General features: G+C 44.5%; 2 protein-coding genes across 2 annotated transcripts in view; one reads left to right on the top strand and one right to left on the bottom strand.

Moving 5' to 3' along the window:
• The window catches only part of LOC130127742 (transmembrane protein 150A-like), a 29,227-nt gene extending 19,526 nt beyond the window's left edge, over nucleotides 1-9,701 (top strand). The window contains exons 6-8 of the mRNA XM_056297466.1: nucleotides 2,327-2,454; nucleotides 7,554-7,731; nucleotides 8,282-9,701. Of these exons, the coding sequence (XP_056153441.1) occupies nucleotides 2,327-2,454; nucleotides 7,554-7,731; nucleotides 8,282-8,529 (554 nt within the window). The 3' untranslated portion in view covers nucleotides 8,530-9,701. The remainder of the gene's footprint in view (nucleotides 1-2,326; nucleotides 2,455-7,553; nucleotides 7,732-8,281) is intronic.
• Nucleotides 9,702-11,401: 1,700 nt separating this feature from the next.
• LOC130128030 (S-adenosylmethionine synthase-like) lies at nucleotides 11,402-21,106 on the bottom strand. The gene is made up of 8 exons (XM_056297741.1): nucleotides 20,991-21,106; nucleotides 19,528-19,605; nucleotides 18,487-18,609; nucleotides 18,048-18,160; nucleotides 17,826-17,969; nucleotides 13,039-13,257; nucleotides 12,292-12,474; nucleotides 11,402-11,539 (listed from the first exon to the last, which is right to left on the bottom strand). Exons 1-8 carry the CDS (start codon nucleotides 21,079-21,081, stop codon nucleotides 11,402-11,404), a joined length of 1,089 nt encoding a protein of 362 aa, XP_056153716.1. The 5' UTR covers nucleotides 21,082-21,106.
• Between the last annotated feature and the right edge of the window lie 1,122 nt (nucleotides 21,107-22,228).

Raw genomic sequence — 22,228 nt, 5'->3', positions numbered from 1 at the left:
AAGAAAAAAAAACGGCTGACTTTGAAATTCCACTAAAGAAATACAAAGAAAACCACGGTGGCCGAGAAGAGTGTGTTGCATATAGCTTTGAAGGAATGAGAAGAGACGTAGACTCCATGCAAACACCGTTTATTGTCATCCTTGCTGTTGTGGGTGTTTTCCACTACAGACATGGAGTAGGCGGTTTGCCTTTGGAGGATGAAATACTGCACATGGCGAGTAGTACGTTGCACAGAGTACATTTATTCCCTTCCATCATTTCACTATGGTGTCGTTTTCCAAAGGCTGAGTGTGGCAGGGCTCACCGGGGCACACCTGTTTCTTATGTTTACAGAGAAAATACTGGAATTTGGGAACTTTTAACAAGCCCGTTAACCTGTCTCTGCTAAGGTTTTTTTTTTCTGCATGCACTATTTATCCTACAGCTTGACTGTTAACACCCACTGGGTGTGTTGCCGGACCATATGACTTCTGGTAACCAAAGTATTTTACAATAAAACCTAAGTTTGATTTATGTAATGTAGAGCGGTACGTGCAACACCTTTCAAGCGGTTATAATTTCATTGTTGTTAAACAAAATGGTGTGTTCCCTTCAGCCGTTATCATATGCATCCAGTAACTTGTAGCTCGAGAGTAACTTGGCCTTGGCGAGGTTAAAGGAAATTACATTTGGGTAATTTCTTCCTTTTTTTTTTTTTCGTGGAATTTTTCTCCCCAATTGTATATGGCCAATTACCCCACTCTTTTAAGCCGTCCCAGTTGCTGCTCCACTCCCTCCGCCGATCTGGGGAGGGTTAAAGAGAACCACATGCCTCCTCCGATACATGTGGAGCCGCCAGCCGCTTCTTTTCACCTGACAGTGAGGAGTTTCACCAGGGGGATGTAGCACATGGGGGGATCACACTATTCCTTACAATTCCCCCTCCCCCTCAAACAGGTGCCCCGACCGACCAGAGGAGGCGCTAGTGCAGCGACCAGAACACTTACCCACATCCGGCTTCCCACCCACAGACACGGCCAATTGTGCCTGTAGGGACGCTCGACCAAGCCGGAGGTAACACGGGGACTCGAACCGGCGAGCCCCCGTGTTGGTAGGCGACGGAATAGACCGCCACGCTACCTGGACACCCAATTTGGGTAATTTCTTTTTGGGCCTTAGGGTTGATCGGCCCGAAGTGTCAAAATGTATTTTGAATGAGTCAGAGCAGGATTAACAATGGTAAGCAAAGGCGGTGATGTCATTCCATGGGGGATCTGTAGTTAACCCCTTGAAGGTCAAGGGTCAGGTTTTGGAGAGTAAAGTTCAAGGTCCAGCGTTACTACGACTTTAAGCATTAGACTGAAAGGCCCCCCCCCATCTTGACAGCGCTCTAATTTTTTGTGCACGCACACCTCGGAAATTTCCCCGACATCAAAAGCTTCCCCCTTTTCTACCCCACCCTTGCAAACAATATTCTGTGTATTCCTGTGAAAGAGTTTGTTTAACTCCTAGGTGTGGCGCAGGTTGTGATGAGAAGAATAGGGATGCCGGGAGCCCCACAGACCACAGAGCAGAATCTCTCGCTGTGTTGCGAACCAATGGATTGTCGGGCAAAGCGGCGAGCTCTGTCGCACCGTACGCCTGATCATCAGAAACCAGGCTGTGTTGTGTTTTTCCACACTGGCAGCGGCGAACATCAAAACAGCCATTCTCTTTAAGCAGCCAGCTTGATGCATCCCAGATGTGCATCAGTTTGTGTTGTCGCTGAGCGGTGTGTTATATTTGGATGTGTGGGGAAGACGCTGTGAACAGATTGGCAACAGCAGTCAGGGAATCTGCTCACACTGTGGTTTTCAGTTCCCGCCAACATCATCCTACCACGTTCTGACCTCGGGCCCGTGTCCTGCCTTCTGTATCCACTTTTCCATCTTGAACCTTGAAATGCGAGCGTGGGTGTGTGTGTGTGTGTGTGTGTGTACACATTTTGTGTGGGGAGAACAACTCAGCACTGTAGAATGGCTCAGTAATGTTGCATTATTCCTTATTTTCAGTTTTTTTACCTTGTGTCAGCAGAGTTAGGGTAAAAAAATACACTTATTTATAATGAAACGGCAACCTTTGACCCATGTAGTGTTAAGTAAGAGTGAAAAGTAGGAAAATACCCAAAGCTATATGAACAGTGTACAAATACGGTTCACGGTGCAGCCACAATTCCTGGAAGAGAGCACATTTGGGCACATCTGGTTGACTACACAAGCGACAGAAGACGTCATTCTCCTCCTCCGTGCCTTTGTTCTCTGCATGCTTTTCATTATGTGTTACCTGCTCTCTCTCGTTTTCATCCAGTGATGCTCATCGGCCTGCTGCGATATGCCCACGTCATAGAGAAGCACCAGAACTGCGTTCTCAACACTGCAGGCCTCTCCACAGGCTGGATCTGTGCTGCCGGACTTATCATGGTGGGAAACTTCCAGGTAATTGACTCCAAATAACCGGTTGCCAACAATAATGAATGTAAAGAGAGGGATGCACACGTTCAATACAAAGATCCCTGCTTTCACTCAGTGGCACAGTTCCTGTCGTGCAGCCATTTTACGTTTCACCGTGTAGTCGTTCGGTTTAAATCAATCAAGCAACCAAGTCTTCCTCTTTCCGGCTACATGGTGAAACCTTCCTGTCATAGCTCGTTTTTGACTCATATTAATATTCATGTCTGTTGACAAATAATCACTGGGACCGTTTCTTTGTTCAGCTATGAAAGCCAGTTCATTATCATTTTGTATTATGGTATGGTAGGGTCGATAGTAACATCTCTATCCACAAAAAAACAAAAAACATAAGGGGCTCCGTACGACACGGGGCTCCATAAAAAAAAGATAACAAACATGTCTAAGTTACATAATTTGTTACATAAATTCCACACAATATTCATTTACAAAGGCTGATTGCTATCTTACTGTTTGTAGTTTTCACTACCTCCGGCCATTGTAAATCACAATAACTTTATTGAGGTGAACATTGACATTTGATCTTTGTGAGTGAGTTGGAGGTCCCCCACGTGTGATCTAGTAACCCTGGGGTGGGGGGGAAGTGTGTGTGTGTGTGTGTGTGTGTGTGTGTGTGTGTGTGTGTGTGTGTGTGTGTGCGTGCCTGTGTATGTATGTGTGTGTGGGTATGTGTTTGTGTGTGCATTAGGGGATGTGCAAACATGGATATTGCAAACAAAACTTGCCAGCCAAATTATGTGTAATTTAGCTACTTTTTTTGTTGTTTGTTTTGTTTTCCCCAAAAATGCTTTATTCTCTTATTGGTAAAGGGCTGGTATGGCTCATGCCACACATAGACCATCATGCAGCATGACAGACAGGGATTTATGGGTGGATACCATAGCTACTGAAAGCAGAGGGTCTCTTTGGCCTCTGTGTAACATAAACAGCACAAAGGTTAGAGGTGGGCCATTATGGAGCACCCACCGTGCTGCCTGTCTTTTCCAAACTCACGGATACTCCGAGGTAATGGCCAGGACCTCTGGTGCAGGAATGAGGCTCGTGCCACTAAATCATCTATACTGTGTGTACGAGTGCAGAATAGAACTGGCTCCTTCCCTCCGCTGTCCCCACCGACATACCTACTGCCGAGCCACTCTGACTGTGCAGTCATAACACCAGCAACAGCCTCGTAGGAATTCAGATAAATGCTTCCGTAGATGATTTCGAAAACAAGGGTCGGCGTTTGCAACCCTTTGCCACTACACATACAGTAGAGATAGCATCATCGCTGTGAGTCTCGATTCATAATAGGTCCCGTCTTGAAAGTCAAGCCTCTTCACTTCTATACAGGATGCTGCTGGTTGAATAATGGTCCGCTGTGGTGCGGCCGCTGAGCATTTTTGATCCCCCCCCTCCCCCCGCTGGCCTCGAGCTCTTTGTGTGCCTTCCAAGCAAATCTCTCTTGATGTTCGTTCTGTTTATAAATGGTCCGGCAGCTTCCCTGTGGTAGCATGGTCTCAAAAACAAGAGGTTTCTGCTGGCTGGCCGGCTGCCAGTGTTCCTGTCCTCAGCGCACACACACAACACGCAGAGGTTCAGAGTTAAGGACGTTGCTCTCGTAATGGATCGTGTCCTCAGCTCTCCTCTCCCCACCTGCACCATGCGAGTACCCCCCCCCCCGCTCGCTCGTTTGTACGGCCGTCATCAGGTTTAGAGTTGGGTTCTGCATAGATAGAATGGCTAAAATAGAAACAGGTGCAAAAAAAAAGTGCATCTGAGGAAAACCATCTCACCTTGACAGACAATTAAAAAGAAACCAAAAAAATAACAAGTTAACAAACGAAATGTTTGTCCGTATAACAATAACAGAACACTTAAGTGACAATGCAGTCAGGATAAAAACCAAACCAGGAAGGTCATATTGAGTGCTGAATAGGCACACTGTGTCCTCTGATCGCCGTCTCGTTCTCACCGTTCTCAGACGGGCCAAGGAAAATATACGATGTGCTAGTGAGATCAGCAAGTCACGACTTGTGCCGTTTTCACATACATACACACACACACACACACACGCACGCACACACACACACACACACACACACACACACACACACACACACACACACACACACACACACACACACACACACACACACACACACACACACACACACTCAATACATATTCACTCACACACGCACATGAACACACACTCACTTATAGAGGTACACTGCTTCAGGTATTAACAGAATTAAGCTTACCAACACCCCAAGGTTAAAGTAGCTGCTGGGTTCTAAGTGTTGGTCTCTCTCTCTCTCTCTCTCTCTCTCTCTCTCTCTCTCTCTCTCTCTCTCTCTCTCTCTCTCTCTCTCTCTCTCTCTCTCTCTCTCTCTCTCTCTCTCTCTCTCTCATACACACACACACACACACTCATATTTTAGGGTATAACAGCCAATGTAATAATTAGTAGGGTGCCAGTTGTGTGTGTGTGTGTGTTGTGTGTGTATGTGTGTGTGTGTGTGTGTGAGAGAGAGAGAGAGAGCAAGAGAAAGAAAGGTCAAAGTTGGGGGGGTAAGTCTTCTCCTTGGTCTGTGGGGTGTGTGTGAATTCCTCTTAGATTGTCTGCACATACCCAGTGCTCACCAGTCAGGTTCTGGCTCACGTGGCGATACCTACAGCTGAACGTCGTTCCAGGGGTCGTTCTTATAATTTGCCTGCTAGTGGTTAAGGATGAGGGGGTGTGGAAGCTGATCCCTGCGTTGCACCCCAAAGAAACTCCACCCTCGCGAGTCTCCACCTCAACCCCACACTGGCCTCTGTCCGCCTCTTCCTGCCGGCTCCTGATTGGCTGTCGGGTCCTCCTTTCTCTCTTTGCTGTTATGTAATGAATCCTGCTGTTTAACCACGAATAAACATGGCAGGAGTCTGTGTACCCCCGATGTATATAACTACGCCTTGTCGTTGCATCAGCCGCATGTGTTTTTCATTGGTGCTGTAAACAGCTAAATACACAAGGCTGACTGTTTACATCCGCGTTGCATTGAGTCAGCCTCTCTGTCGGAAGAGATGAATGAAACGCCGAGAGCATGGATGCAGGAAATAGTTGCGAAATAAACAAAACAGCATCGGACCTTAGCTTGCATATGGTATGAAGTGTCTCAGAAAAGGATGGCTGACCCGACATCTGTTGGCTCTTGAGGTACATTTGAGGTCATAGTGATCATTAGTCATCATCAGTTTTCCCTCATAAGAAATCCTGCCACGAAATGCTCCAGACACGGCAGCCATGGTCGCTCATCTGGTGGTGCATTTGTTCAGGTATGATCAGGAAAAGATAAAAATGTGAAATTACCGCCCCCCCCTTCCCCTCCACTCGACCTTCCATCGCACTGGAGCTTGTGCAGAGAATAAACCCTGTAAACAAGAAGGAAGGCTGTCTGTGTATTCTGTATGTCTGCCCCCTGTCATTACAAAGGCTCAGCAGCTGTCTCAGTTTTTCTTACAGGTCACCATTGTCATTCACGTGTCATCATCCTACCAGCTGTTGCAATTATAAATTCTGTGTGTGTGTGTGTGTGTGTGTGTCTGTGTGTCTGTGTGTGAGTGAGTGTGTTTGTCCTGCAGACTTCTCCTTTGCACCAACTGCTTCACCCCAACAGAAGTTATTTCGTGAATCTTAAAATCCTCCAGGGGAGATACACCCCCCTCCCTCTTCTTCGCCTTACATTGTGTTGTGATCTATATTTTTCAAAATGATTTGTAGATTGAGAGAAGTAAGTCTGTGTGATGCTCATGTTTGGATGGGGATTCGTCACCGTGTAGAAGAATGCCCTGTTTGAAAGCTACCTCCACGGCCCTCGCAATAATTTTCAGGCCTGCCTTTTAAAAATCTGTGTTGAGCTTAACTGAACCAACTTGGATAAATACATGTTTGATTAATGAAATATATGAATAAGTACTAACTGGTTATACAGTGGATATACCTACTAAAAATGAGTGTAACTTGACACCATCCCGTCTCTATCACCCTGACATGTACTGATGATGATAATGGAATAGCTAATCTCTTTGACTGCGTAGTTAATTATCATTACCCTAATATTGTTTTCTGTCGTCTGCTTTCATCCCCTGTGTGCCCGGTGCATCGTGTGCTCGTGGAGTCAAGGAGGGCCGTGTACACGATATTCTGCATGAGGTGATAATGTAACAGCGATTATCCCCAGAAAGGTGCTGGTGCACGGTCGCCACGACCGTGTCAGTGTTTTTACTGTCTTGGTTACGTCAGAAACTTCCTCTCGCTGAACCCCCCCACAATGCACCACCGTCATGTTTAGATGAACATTTTCTGAAAGAAAGGGCTTTGTACGGGTTTAACGTTTGGAGGTTGAAGTACAGTAGGGTTTGAAGTAGAGGTTGAAGGATGCAACACAGAGGTTTAGAATATAGATGTTTGGGGGGCGTCCGAGTAGTGTAGAGGTCTATTCTGTTGCCTACCAGCACGGGGATCACTGGTTCCAATCCCCGTGTTACCTCCGGCTTGGTCAGGTGTCCCTACAGACACAATTGGCCGTGTACTGATGTGTTGTAATAATGTAAACTAACCTACAACACATCATTTATGGTTATTTTAGCCAACCAATACAGGCTGGGTCTGTGGGTGAGAAGTCGGATGTGGGTATGTGTCCTGGTTGCTGCACTAGGGCCTCCTCTGGTCAGTTGGTGCGCCTGTTTGGGGGGGGGGCTGGGGGAAATAGCGTGATCCTCCCACGTGCTATGTCCCCCAGGTGAAACTCATCGCTGTCAGGTGAAACGAAGCGGCTGGTGACTTCACATGTATCAGAGGAGACATGTGGTAATCTGCAGCCCTCCCCGGATCGGCAGAGGGGGTAGAGCAGCAACCAGGACAGCTTGGAGAGTGGGGTAATTGGCCAAGTATAATTGGGGAGAAAAGGGGAAAACCCCCCCCCAAAAAAATATAGATGTTATTTTTTGAATTTGTCACAAAAAACATGTTTTTGTATATGTGTGTATGCGTGTGTTGCATGTAGTCACGTGTGTATTTCTCTCTGCCCATATCTTTCTAGGTGGATTATGCCAAAGTCCTCCACTATGTTGGAGCCGGGGTGGCCTTTCCTACCAGTATGCTGTTTGTGTGTCTCCAGTCAGCCCTGACCTATAGACTGGCCAAGACCCAGGAAGAGTATCGAATAGGACACTTGCGTCTGGGGATGTCGCTGCTAGCACTTATTGCACTTGTGCTCAGAATCCTTTCAGTGTGTGTTGGAGTTGTCAATACTCAAGCTAGGAGTTGTATTAAAAGACAGCGCCACTGAAATCAACTTTAACTTTTGCTGTGAACGAACCCAGTTAAAAATTTCTCAATATATTTCCCGCCCTGATTTTAGGAGTTTGAAGGAGCAAGGCGATGCAGCCCTCTGATGGCATTGAGTTCCAGTTTTTGCAAACTGTCATTTTCTTGCTCCTATATTAAAGCGTATAGAACAATTGCAGCAAAAACACATAGACATGTAATATGACTTTGGGCTGTTCGCCAATTCAAACACGTGTTGTACCTCCATTATGTCGACAGCTTATATTAGGTTGCATGGCCCCCTGCTGGAGAGGTATCTGACATCAAATATTTTATTGTACAGTATTATCTCATTTGTGTGTGTGTGTGTGTGTGTGTGTGTGTGTGTGTGTGTGTGTGTGCGCGCGCATGCATGCATGCACGTGCAATTGTGTTTACTTGTCCTCGCACACCCTAAACTCCCGCTGTGCAGCCATTGTTCTCCTTAACTCTCTCCTGCAGGTGGAGTTTTCTTTTGTCAGGAGAGCTATGCCTTGCAGCATGCTTCAGCCATATTTGAGTGGATCTTTTGTATGCTCATCATGCTGTTCTATGGGACGTTTGTGTTTGAGTTCGGAGGCATGTCAGGTGACACCCTAATGGTCCTGTCCAGAGGAGGGGGGGTGCAGAGCTTCTCCGAGTCGGACCATAAGGCAGAGGTGGCGGTAAGGCCCAACCACCACCAACCGGAGAATTTGGCTATGCTTTAACCTGATGTACTTGCGACGTACCATCGTGGCCCTGACCAGTGATGTGAGCTTGAAGTTTATTGATAGACTTAGAGACCAATCACTGAGAATCTGGAGGGCTGAAAAGCATCTTTCTTTTGTCATGTTTCATCAAGGAAAATGAGAGCGTTTGAACTCTGCATATCGCCATGCCCAGTATTGTGCACAGCCACAGAGCAAAAGCTATTCTAACCAGCAGTGACCAAAGACTTAAATAAATTCTATAGACTACTGTGCTGCTCTGTGCAAATGCAGACCGGAGCAGATTCACACTGCACAGCGTTGCCTAGCATTATGTGCATAAATGTGTTTTGCAATGCAATCAACACCAGTGCATGAATGCAAAGGATGGACTGGATGCATGCAGATGCAAACACAATTCTAGTTCTTTGCTTTCACCATCATTATGTAACTTCTGTCACTTTCAGAATTGTTGACACCAGCTACCTTTTCATCTGATTCAATATCTTGAAAGGGCCTTAGATGTCTTAATTTACACAGCAGAAAATCACAGGTTCAGTATTGGTGTTTGTTTTTCACTTGAAAGTTCAGACACCAAACTGTATTGTTCTTCTCAGGAAATCCCTTTTCCATCACCAGCTTTCTCTGAGTGCCTCAAAAGTCATTCCTAACCTCTGACAATAGAGAGATTGTTATGCTGTGCCAAAAATTGTTTCATATAAACGGTTTAACTGTTGTATTATGTGAAAGGAAACGTGCTGTTACCCAAAATGTAATGGCTGGACACGTCTTGCCCGGTTGTGTCCAACAGTTCTCTGATATTTAGAGTTGTATATCCACTAGGGGACGCCCAAAGCTTGTGTTGTCCTTTCATTTTGAGACTGTGACACCACACACGCAACAACTTTTACTACAAGATATACGTAGATGTCTCAGTACTCTTGCATTTAATCACAGCAACCAGTTGTCCAGTTAAATGCTACTGCGTATTTTACTTTTGCATATTTGTGTCTCACTTTAACTCCTTGCCAAGAAGTTGCCAGTTAAATGACTGTCTTCAGGGACAATGACCACCTCTGGTGCATTAAGGGGACCAAAGCAAAGGAGTGAATCACCATGCTGTATTTGATCATATACATCTCTACATCCCCAAGATATACAGTTTATTATTGTATGCTGTCTGAGATAAAAGCAAGTGTGTGAATTTTTCGTGATCCCATCTCTTTGAATTTGTTGATATATGGAAAGAGAACGAAACAGCTACCTTCTTTCAGAAATTGTATTGTTCAAAAAGCATATTTACATTGTTTTCCAGCTCTATTGATAAATTAATGTGTGATGAATCTTACATGGTCAGTTTAAAGAAAAGCGCTGAGAAAAGATGACACAAAGATGATTAAGGTTCACATGACGATTCAACAGGACCGCAAAATAATTGGAGTGAGGTGACCATTTCTCCTTACTGAATAACATTACACAAAGTCTCCTTTTTGTAGCCATTTTTGGGCTATCAAACACAGCTAAAGTTAAATTTCAATAATCCTTTGTATGAAGTCTTGCATAAACAGTGGAAGCAACCAGCTATCAAATTCAACAACCTAAATAAGAATATGCATACAAATATGGTGGTAGACATGGAACAACCCTGCCCCATATAATCTCCATATCCTGAATTTTAGGAACAAAAAATAAGTCCAATTTCAATGCACAAGACAATCATAACCTGATAACCAGAGCTTGGTTATTTTTTTATATTGTAATTATTATCAAGACATGAATAATAACTTGCGCTAACATATTTATTCTACCTTTGGATTTGGTCATTTCTTTAACATTGAAGAACTGTTTCAAAGATAAAAGGCCAACAGTTTAATATACAACCTCCTCAACCAGCTAAACCTCTTAAGACATTACAAAAGATTTTGAAACAATTTTGAAAAGCTGAAAGTAAGACATATGCGTGACAGACTGTACGCATGGACTTATATATCTATGCATGCCATGGTGAAATGCCAAACAGCTAACTTGTAGCTGTGATTAGCACCGAGAGAGTTATAAATTACAGTCAACGCCCCTTTCCTCCAAACCCAGAATACCGTCATGAACGAGGGGCTACGCAACACACCCACCCTTGGCCATCTTTCCTTCCGCTCCCTCATGCTGTAACAGCCATCTTCTACCCTTACTGGGTTACAGGGATATGGTGGAGCGGACAGCTAAGTTGGTACACTGACACACACACACACACACACACACACACACACACACACACACACACACACACACACACACGCGCGCGCGCACACATTCATACTCACACAAACACACCCACCACCACCCCCAAAACAGTTCCTCGTGAAGCATTAGCTCAACACATACAAATAAACAGGCACCGTGGTATACAAAGATGAATAAACTTAATAGACGCACACACACAAACTAGAAATTGAGGTCCTTGGGGACCTCCCAGGGAAAGTCCTTTCTGCCAAAGTGGCCATAGCACGCTGTCTTCTGATAGATGGGCCTCTTCAAGTCCAGCTCTCTGTAAAACAATCCATCAGCAGTCAGGGCAGCCGTACTTCACTGAACAAATGGCACAATGCATGGCCTTTGTTTGTTAGAGGTCGAACCTGATAATATTAGTGATACAGTAAAAACTGACACGATCTAAAGTATGTACTATTGATGTGATAAAGCTGAATGCCATAAAACAGATTAATGTAAAGTAGTATCTGCCAATACACACGACATCATCCTATATCTAAAGTTAGACCTGGCTGGCAGCATGCACTCCACAACTATCATCCTGAATATATTGCAAACAAGATCTATAAGTTTCTATAGCGAAGGATTTTGTGTTGTTCATCGCCTTGCAATTTTTATAGCCCAATGCCTACCTGACAATGACCCCGGGTCGAAGGTCAAAGTTCTTATTGACGATTTTTAGCAGTTCCATTTCATTTTTCAGAGAGGAGCCATAGGTGAACAGGGAAATGGACAGTGGATGGGCCACACCGATAGCATAAGCCACCTGACAGCAGAGACACAGGAAACACATGAACTTAAAACCCACAATAACACATGACAGGAATTCAGTGTAGTGAAGTCCTATTTACACCATGAGCCAATGCAATGGATTTTCACCCCTTTTTCTCCCCAGTTATATCCGGCCAATTACCCCACTCTTCCGAGCCATCCTGGTCACTGCTCCACCCCCTCTGCCGATCCGGGGAGGGCTGCAGACTACCACATGTCTGCTCCGATACATGTGGAGTCGCCAGCCGCTTCTTTTCACCTGACAGTGAGGAGTTTTGCCAGGGGGACATAGCGCATGGGAGGATCACACTATTCCCCACAGTTCCCCCTCCCCCCTGGACAGGCGCCCCGACTGACCAGAGGAGGCACTAGTGCAACGACCAGGACACAAACCCACATCTGGCTTCCCATCTGCAGACCCAGCCAATTGTGTCTGTAGGGACGCCCGACCAAGCCAGAGATAACATGGGGATTCAAACGGGCGATCCCCATGCTGATAGGCAATGGAATAGACCACCACGCCACCCAGATGCCCCCCAATGCTAGATTTGAAATAGTATTTGTTTGCAAACCGAGTGTCACTCAGATCTTGAAATCTCCCCAGTCAGGAAAGTTTTCGCTCACAGAGAAAGATATGATTAATGGAAAGATTCTGACACCAAACTTCCAGTAAAGGCACCATCATTCTTTGCATACTAATGCATTTCTTAAGGACTTATTTGACCAAAAAAAAAAATGACATCACACCTGTACCAAGACCCTCCTACAGAGTTGGGCTTTGACCAGGGACTTGGCCACCCAGCGGGCAGCATAGGCGGCTGAGCGATCCACCTTGGTGTAGTCCTTCCCAGAGAAGGCTCCACCACCATGGGCACCCCATCCACCATATGTATCCACAATGATCTTCCTACCAGTAACACCAGCATCACCCTGCCAGAGAACAACACTGAGTTTTATGGGTGTATGACATACTAAATAAACACATGTACATCGGCTCTTATTAAAATAAATAAATAAATAAATGTGAGATGAACACAAAATAGCAATAAATGGATTCTTTAATACGTCTTTAAATGACTATTTTCAATTTTGTGCAGAGTCTAATTCTTTCATTCATTTTCCAAGCCGATTATCCTAATTAGGGTCACTGGGTGCTGGAGCCTATCCCAGTGCTCATTGGGCGGAAGGTGGGGAAACACCTTGGACAGGTCGCTAGTCCATCACAGTGTGCAAAGACTGCTCTCATGATATGTTTTGGGTTTGCTATCCTATTTCTACAAAGAAGAAAGGATCAGCATGAATAAAGAATATGTTGACTTAGATGCCATGTTATGTGTTATGCATTTGGTGCTTTGTATATCCCTTTGAGACAGACACACATGTGAGCATTTTACCAGAGGTGGTCAGGATGTAAGATCAGCCACAGGAGCGGGCCGGTTTCTCAATCAAACCCCAACACTCAACTTGCTGCCAGATCACCAGTAAGACTTTTACCTGGGGTCCACCAATGACGAAGCGGCCACTAGGCTGCAGGTGATAGACGGTGTCCTTGTCCAGGTACTTGGATGGAACCACGGCCTTGATGACTTTCTCCTTCAGGATCTCCTTCTGCTCCTCCAGCCCCACAAAGTCATCGTGCTGCACCGAGATGACTATGGTGTGGACCCTCATGGGGATCACCGCACCACTCTCCTGGGCGTAATGAACGGTCACCTGCAATATGGACGAAGGGAAGGGAGACGGAAGGAGAGAGCAAGTAAGGAGACAGACAGACAGAAAGATTAGACGAATATAAATAAATGCAGGAGAGAAAAGGAAGAAAAAGAGAGAGGATACTGTAGTAATGGGCTGTAACATTTTGGAGACAGCACACTATATATAAGTTGTTCTATCAATGATATTGAGTTGGTGTCACTTTTTTCAAATCTTATTTCGGCAGAAAATTTGGTAGGTTCTCAGTGGAGAGTTTCAGGAAACGGACTATTAGTATTTATCAGTATTAGTATTCTGCCCCCACCCACATCTATCTATCTATCTATCTATCTATCTATCTATCTATCTATCTATCTATCTATCTATCTATCTATCTATCTATCTATCTATCTATCTATCTATCTATCGATTCCATTGTGCTCTTCCAAAGCTGGACACTTGTAACATGGAATATAACATAAATTTTTAAGTAAAAATCACACATGGAGGTTAACCAGATGTGCACAGACCTTTTGGACCAAACGAGTTAAAACACACTCATTGGCTTGTTGGCTTTTTTTTTTTTTAATAAGGGAACTTCAAAAGAGCCTGAGGCTTTGCAGCGACAGGTGGGTATTTGGTTCAAAGGAACCCACAGGCCTTGCTCATGAGACTGTGGGATTAGAGACAGCAGAGGGACGAGTGAGAGCGACAGCGTCGGTAAACTCAGAGACCCTGTATTCTGGTATGCTCCGGTCTCTGTCGGTATGAGTATTCTATATCAAGACCGCTAGCACGAGGTCGCCGTTCCCATGCACAGCAAAACCAGCGACCAGTGTGTTCAGTGTCATCACAGAGACTAATGCTGTCTGGCACTTTCCCTTGTTTTACTGTTAAATGAGGGTTTTATAGGGGAGCATGTCTGCAAATTGGATAATACTTCATGGTTTTCAGGATATGTTATGATCAAACTGTTATGCAGAAGAGGTCCATCAGGGCCTTCAGAGCCTTCTCTTCAGGCCCTGGCATTTTTGAGAGTTAAGTTTTAGTTCATAAAATATTACAAATAAGTCACAATGTTTTGTTAAAATAATTTATTATACGTTATTAAAACTATTTATTTGATTTAAAAAAAAATCGTTTTGGTTCGATTTCAGTTACTATCATAACCATGAACCCCGCTATCTGGAGCTGGAACTTGATTTGCCTCTCTGCCTGTGCTTCTTCATACAGGGCCTATTGTGTCCTTGTCTGCAGGCTCTGCTCATAGCAGTGGTGATTTCTCTCGGAGGACAAGGGAAGCCCCTGTTTTTTGAGGCTGTGGTTTTTATTTTAATAAACACTTAGTTTAACAGTTTCGGTAACTCGCCTGTGCTGTTGCTGCCATCTCTTCCCCATTTCTCATTGAGTGTTTTACAATGAGTGAAACAGCGTCCCTCTAAGTGTTAATTTGTGATGCATGTCAGTCAATGTGTGTGGTGAAACACCGTATTGCATTCCTACATAGTCATATCAAATCCGTGGGGAGGCCAGGCCGGAGTTGGCTTCCCTTGGTGGAAAAAAAATGAAGGATTAACCAATTAGATGAGGCCACTGCCAAACTGCAATTAGTCAGGATGAATTGGACCTCTGCCAAGGGAAGCCAATGGAAGCCAGCCGCCCTCTGGCCTCACACCAATCAAATCATAGCATGTTATCAACATAATTTGAATGGAAAAAGGGGGGGTTGATTTAATTGTTAGCTTTTCTTCTTTTTTTTGCATTGATATCACCGTTAGCAAGTAGTGGCGTGCAGTTATGGCGGGTGGAGATTTGGAGTTTTTTTTTGAGGGGGGGACAACTTTACCAAACTACCACTAGAGCAGCAACTCAAAATCAAGACTGACAGCAAAACTAGAGCTGCATACAGAGAGAGAGAGAGAGAGAGAGAGAGAGAGAGAGAGAGAGAGAGAGAGAGAGAGAGAGAGAGAGAGAGAGAGAGAGAGAGAGAGAGAGAGAGAGAGAGATTTAAATGAATAAAATTATGTCCGCGCAAAATACTGCCTGGTGGCACTAAACTTCAGCAGCTATTTTGCTGCTGAAGCTTTCCTCTTCAAATAGGGTGAGTGAATTGCACACCCCCTTCTCTCTGTGGCTTTACTGTTGACAGAACTGCCCCTGTAGCTAGGTGTGCAATTTTTTTGATGCGGTTGTATTACTTAGGTGTATTGTGCCTTGCTTGACTGGATTTAGTTGCATGTGTTAGTCAGTCCACAGAAGTGATTTTATTGCGGTTGTGTACACACAGAAAATAAGCACCACAGACAGCACCCAAAGGAGCAGGTTACCTGTTTAGATGAGATGCTGGTTATTTGTAGCCTCTGCAGGTCTGGTACTTGGTTGTTAGTCTTTTAGGCCATGTTGTATAATGAATATTTGAGCTAATCTTAAACAATAAGTATGGAAAGTATTTGCGTATGTCAAGCACGTACAGCGGTGTTTGTAAGTCATGTGTTTGAAACACGTTGCCTACTGATACTTTGTGATGTGAACGTAAGACGTACGTCATCTGATAGAGTTTGTGAATGAAACTTCTTATATGCATTATTGAATCTGTACCATACATCCGAGTAATTGTGTGATATTGTATAGCCTACCCAGCAAAAAAAAAAAAACGTCCTCAGCACGTCCCCTACAGGTCCTCTCCTATTCCGGTAAATGTCATTGTGTAGGGTTTTCATTACGTCACGGGGACGTTATTGTGGGACGTCCCAGGACGTCCCAGGGACGTTAGGGGAAAGTCTTCTAGACATCCCCGGGACGTCACGGGGATGTTGTGGGACGTTCTTTGAACGTGTCGCAATAACGTCACCGTGACATAATGAAAACCCTACACAATGACATTTACCGGAATCGGAGAGGACCTTTAGGGGGCGTGTCGGTTGACATTTTTTTTGTTTTTGCTCGGTTTACTTTGTAAGAAGGTTGATAACTAGCGGGCGGAAGTTGTAACAGTCGAAGTTGGGAGGTGTACCTTTAAGACGGACTTGCCTGGATGCGGGGGAGGCGGCATCATCAGACGGCGCCCTGTGTTCTTCAAGTTAGTTGAGCGGCGCACACACTAACAAACGGCTGACGTCACCGAGCTCCTGTTTATTTTGCCTCTCAGCCTCAGCAGTAACGTGTAGTTTCCGTGTGGCCTCTGTTTGTTCATGTAGGATTAAAATAGTAGCCGTACAACCGGGCTCGGTAAGGTTGATGTGTAGTTAATAAACGAAGAGCATTTGTGAAATCCCAGCACTTGTGTGGATGTGAGTTTTTGCCGTCGCCCTCCACTGCCTCAGCCAAGACGCACGGACCAAAACCGTTACAAAGTCCTGCATCTGTATGGTACAATTTTTGTAAAATGAGACCAGGTGCTCTAATAGCTCATCAGGTTGCATTACGCTGGCTGTTAAAACGGGAGCTTACTCCTGTCAAGTAAGACCCCCCCCCTCGTCCCCCCCACACACAACGAAGGACACAGATTAGAGGTCTTGTCTCACGTGGCTTCCTCAAAACATTCTCCCAGGCCACGCCACTGGCTCATACAAAGTGTACTTGGCATTAAACAGAATGACAACAAAATTAACCAGTCAAAAGTTGATTTGTGGTGATTGGGATGGCCCTAGGGCCTGCTAGAAGGCCCCAGGTGATGTCATTATCCATCCATCCATTATCCAAACTGCTTATCCTGCTCTCAGGGTCACGGGGATGCTGAAGCCTATCCCAGTAGTCATTATATCAACCAAAAATCGTAGGCGTTTCATATTACATTTGTATTATGCATCTGCGATTGTTGGGAACCAAGAAATTGACAACGTGTCTGATTTGCTTCGGATTCCATTTTCCGGGCAAGGTTATGAGCACGAAACCGTTCAGACCTGCAGCCCACCTAATGCCAGGGCATCCTACTAAATATGCCTTGTAAGCATCCCTCTGAGGTCGTCCATGAGTGAGTGAGTGACCACAATTTGCGATGCATAGCCCATGGCGGCAGTTGTGCGGCCACATGGGAAAAATATTTGAAAGGGAGAGACCATGACCTAAACTCGGAAGGGTTCACACAGGCAGGCAAGGGCTTCGTGAGGCACTTCACCAAAGCTGAAGGCGATCGACTGTTTCATTAGAAAGGAAAGAAGGATGGATTTTGTTTTAAAGTGACTACTGAGTCCTGCTGTATTAGTTATCTATAGAGTTGAGTTGATTAAGATGGTTGTTGACAATGCTCGAATTTTCTGCCTTGAGATATGGCCTAATTTCCACCTTTCAAAAAAATCGTACCTTTATTGTTGGCTGATTATTGAGCAACATGAGCAAATATCTAGGCAACTGGAAAGCCGGTCGGCAGTTTTTCTATTCCATTTTTCTTTGTGAGAGAAATAACTAGGTTTGCATAGTTTGAGCTGGTTGAGCTGATGGTTTGAGTACATGAGTCTCTGTGCATTTACTTTTTGTGGGTTTTGAACTACAGTTGCTAATATAGCTCAACCATGTTATCTGGCCATTACAGACCCCGTTATACAGGGAGCATAGTGTAATATAATATACCACTGAGATTCTGATCAAACCTGTGTCTTGGAATCAGGGCGCAGCCAAGGCACAGTTCCGTTCCTTCTCAGTTCAGCCATCTTGGCGTTAAGTTTGTGGGCGAGGACAATAGTGAGAGGCATGCACTCTTCTGTCTCATCAGTGGCATATCCAAACATCAGACCCTGTAATCAGAGATGACGTATATTTAAACTTGGATTCTATTATGGGTTTGATACTTGTATGGACGTTTCCAGGATTACCTGGTCTCCAGCGCCAATGTCATTCTCCGATCGATCGACATGAACTCCCTGAGCAATATCAGGGGATTGCTGTTCCAGAGCCACCAGCACATTACAGGTCTTATAGTCAAAGCCTAGACAAGTGATGAAGAGAAAAAAGAGAGAGTGTAAAAGAAAGAAAAAACAAACAATGAGAGAGATTTCAGAATCACTTTACTTCAAATGAAAGAGAACGCTGCTCAATTCAAATGTAATGACATTTTGTATGTGTTTCAATGCATGCACACTGACACTTAGTACAAGTCCAATGCTTTCATTCTAGGATATGACACAATGCTCTCTAGAAAGGGTGCAAAGCAGCCGGAATGAAATCACTGCAGGCACCGAGCTCTGACTTCAACTGTAAGTAAAATACTCTAAAGGTGTAATGGAAAGTGAGCATCGTTTCTACTGTACATACCTTTATCCGAGTTGTCGTATCCAATGTGTCGAATGGTGTCCCTCACCACCTTCTGGTAGTCCACATTGGCCCGTGATGTAATTTCACCACAGAGCAGCACCATGCCAGTCTTACAAACAGTCTCTGTTTCAATACACAAACATTATTCTACAGTCGTCACTGTGGCCATAGCACAAAGTCATATGTTGTTCTGTGATTATACTGTAAATAGAGCTGCAGGTGATCACTGAAAACTGTGTAATTCTACCTGACCAACAGGCACTACAGTTTAAATCATCTCTTTCTAAGAGAAGGGAAACAATTGATTTGTTTTCAGCTTGCTTTTATTTTAATATCTACATGAAGAACGATGCAGTTACTGTATTAACGATAAAATATTTCCCTTTCCAACTCTCTGACCTGCATGGGTGGACTCATACATTTATAATAGTATTTACAAAGGCCACCTGTCTGACACCTTAGTATACTAAAATAATTAAACGTGTAATGCCCCATAACTAGGCTCAGATCTGCTGACACTAGATAAAGTATTTGATCTGTTCTTTCTCCCCCCTTTCTCTCCAATTGTATCTGGCCAATTACCCGACTCTTCTGAGCCTTCCCGGTCACTGCTCCACCCCCTCTGCTGATCCGGTGAGGGCTGCAGACTACCACATGTCTCCTCTGATACATGTGGAGTCACCAGCTGCAGCTGCTTCTTTTCACCTGACAGTGAGGAGTTTTGCCAAGGGGACGTAGCACGTGGGAGAATCACGCTATCCCCCCCCCCAGTTCCCCCTCCCCCTGAACAGGTGCCCTGACCGACCAGATGAGGCGCTAGTGCAGCGATCAGGACACATACCCACATCCAGCTACCCACCCGCAGACATGGCCAAATTGTGTCTGTGGGGATGCCTGACCGAGCCGGAGGTAACACGGGGACTCGAACCGGGATCCCTACACGGGTAGGCAAAAGAACAGAACGCCACGCCACCCGTACACCCCATTTGATCTGTTCTGTGTTGTGTTGCCTCCACTGGGGGGATTCTCAGTGTTACTCACCACAAGCCACCTTAGCGTCTGGGTCTTGCTTCAGGTGAGCATCCAGCACAGCATCGCTGATCTGGTCACATATCTTATCTGAAAAATAGAGGGGAGACCATTACAAAGTAAGCAGCACTCAGTGAATTGAATTTCACAAAACGCAACAGTGAGCAACTATCTCAGTTGGTCCTGTTGGGTTGTCTCCTTGCCTGACCTTTCGTGGGTAGGGTTGCAAAATATTGAATTTCAACCCTTGAAATTACGATGAGGAGCTACAGTTCTAAGAATAGACTTGGTTTGGTGGATGCATACCACTGTGGCTTTGCTACACTCCAAGAGTGTAACAGGTTTATTAGAGCAACCAAAATATCACCACATTTCAGTCATGTACAAAACTTAACTATATCTAAGTATTCTTTCTATTTAATTCTTCGATAAACAAGTGCATTACTTACTCTATTTAGGATGCAATACCTCTGGCTGCATGACAGGATCTCTCAGAGCCATATGGTGGTTTGTCCCCTTAATTTTGCATGCATACATGGAGATTACAAGGGCAAACAAAGAATCTATTTTCTTGTCATGCATTCATGAATGCAAAAAGCTGCTGAATGCAGGTTGTGCTTTCATAATTAAAGACTTAAATTTGACAGTGACAGCATTGCTAAATGTGTGGCATGAAGAGTCTTAAGTGATACCAGGGTACTTTAAGCAGGTGTGAGTGACCATATTTCATGAAACAGGACCAGTAATGTACGTCATCATCAAATTAGTATATCTATGCATTCGAGTGTGGTCTGAGCAGGAAATATGCACCCTAACGATAATGGCAATTATATCCACTGTGCAGGCTAATGTGTTAAATATGATTGATCCCATGAGGTACCATTTGACTACTTCTGCAAAGGCTACATGACACTGCATGCATATCATTACCATGCACATTTTTTTGTGGAAAATTACAGCACTTAAGTTACAAGCATACAGACACAACATTCTGTCCCCAACACCGTCAAAGACTAAATTGTGCTAAATACAACTAAAAACCCTTTATCATTTGTCTCTTTATAAACTTAGCAGGTTGAAAAATTGGTCAAAATCCTCATCTCCATGTCAATACAAAAAAAAACAAAAAAACCCCAACAAAATCACCATGGCAATACGAATCAGTTGTGTGTGGACAATTACAACTACTTTCCTGCATGGTGCAATGCCATGCATGCCTTCATGGTTGCGTTCTGCATCCTGCAATGTCCATTTAGGGATCTATACATTGCACAAGGTGACGATCAATCAGTAAAACACAAACAAGCCTCTATACAGGCCAACAACAACCACTTGATTGAGATTTGTTTTCGGTGGTCGATCCATTCTCTTATAGCGGACTGCAATGCTGCTACATTCCATTGCTGTGTTTCTGCAGCATGCTGCATGAATGGAATGCTTCTGAGTAATTAAGAAACATCATGTCCTCCACTCACCAGGATGTCCCTCTCCCACAGACTCAGAAGTGAACATAAAAGACCCATCATGTTGAGTCTGGTTGTACATCCCATTCTCTGACCTATTCATGATGTCCACCTACGAGCAGTTCCACAAGGCCAAAAACTAGAAAATGATAAGGAAGGGAAAAAAAAGATTACGAGTGCTGAAGCTGTTGTGGCAGCTGCTGCGTCCTTATGTGCTAATAAAGAAGGGATAACAATGAGATACGGTCAGTGACGGAGACTTTGGCTGCTCCTTTGCACCTGTACTCCGACAACTTTGTACTATATAAGGCAAAGACAACATACACTCTGGTTCAGACACACATGCGGTCCCTCTCACAGGGGGAGGGGGCCATGTGAACCAGTGGGCTAGACCATTCAGAAGAGAGAAAATGGAGGAGGGATAAATTTTTCCTGGAGAAACTTTTTAACTCCTTGTGTGCCAAAGATTTTCACTGTGTCACAGCTAGGCCTGTGGCCAGGCCAATCAAAATCAAATCCCTGTGCAAAGACATCCCAGAAAGCTCTTAATAAGACAGAAGTAGGAGTTACTTTGAAGTTCTGCCATCCGCTCAATCTGGTCCTGTTTTCGTGTGTAGCATTGGGGCCACTGAGTTTCCCATCAGGATATCTGTACGCACAAATCTTCCTGAGTTCTCTGCTGCTGCTCTGCCCTTTTCACTAAATACATTGCATTGCTACGAATGGATTATGGAAAGACATGTAGAGTCACGGAGAGATGATGAAACTTTGTAACACAAGATGATGTTGCCTGCAATATTTGCACCCTTATATCATTTTATTTATTTTTACCTTTTTTTGTATTGCTGGGAACCTGTAACTTTCAAAGAGCTAAGGTTGTCCAAATTCAATTTGGGTAAGACCTGTAAGACCAGTAAAATACTCTCTTTTGTTTTGCTGCACAGGTATTGTAAAGGTATTGTTATCAATTGACAATATTTGGTTTCATTTCAATGTGTCATAATTTGTATGCAGCTCATGACTGTGCAGAAGTCATAAGCACTTAAACAGGTAAGGGTCTGCAAGTGTGCGTGAACGTTGGCAGTGGCTCAGACCACTGTCTGTGACTACTGTATGTACCCCATGTGTCAGGAGGGTGCTGTGTGAGGTGATATCGAGGTTGAGGTGCTGTGGAGGTGATATGTGCCTTAGCTGCTGGTCATTGGCACCGTGAGGTGAGTAATGCACTAAGATCCCGTTTCCCCTCCAGT

The sequence above is a fragment of the Lampris incognitus genome, chromosome 17 (genome assembly GCF_029633865.1).
Source record: "Lampris incognitus isolate fLamInc1 chromosome 17, fLamInc1.hap2, whole genome shotgun sequence".
Lineage (NCBI taxonomy): Eukaryota > Metazoa > Chordata > Actinopteri > Lampriformes > Lampridae > Lampris > Lampris incognitus.
This window is presented reverse-complemented; position numbering and strand designations above follow the sequence as displayed.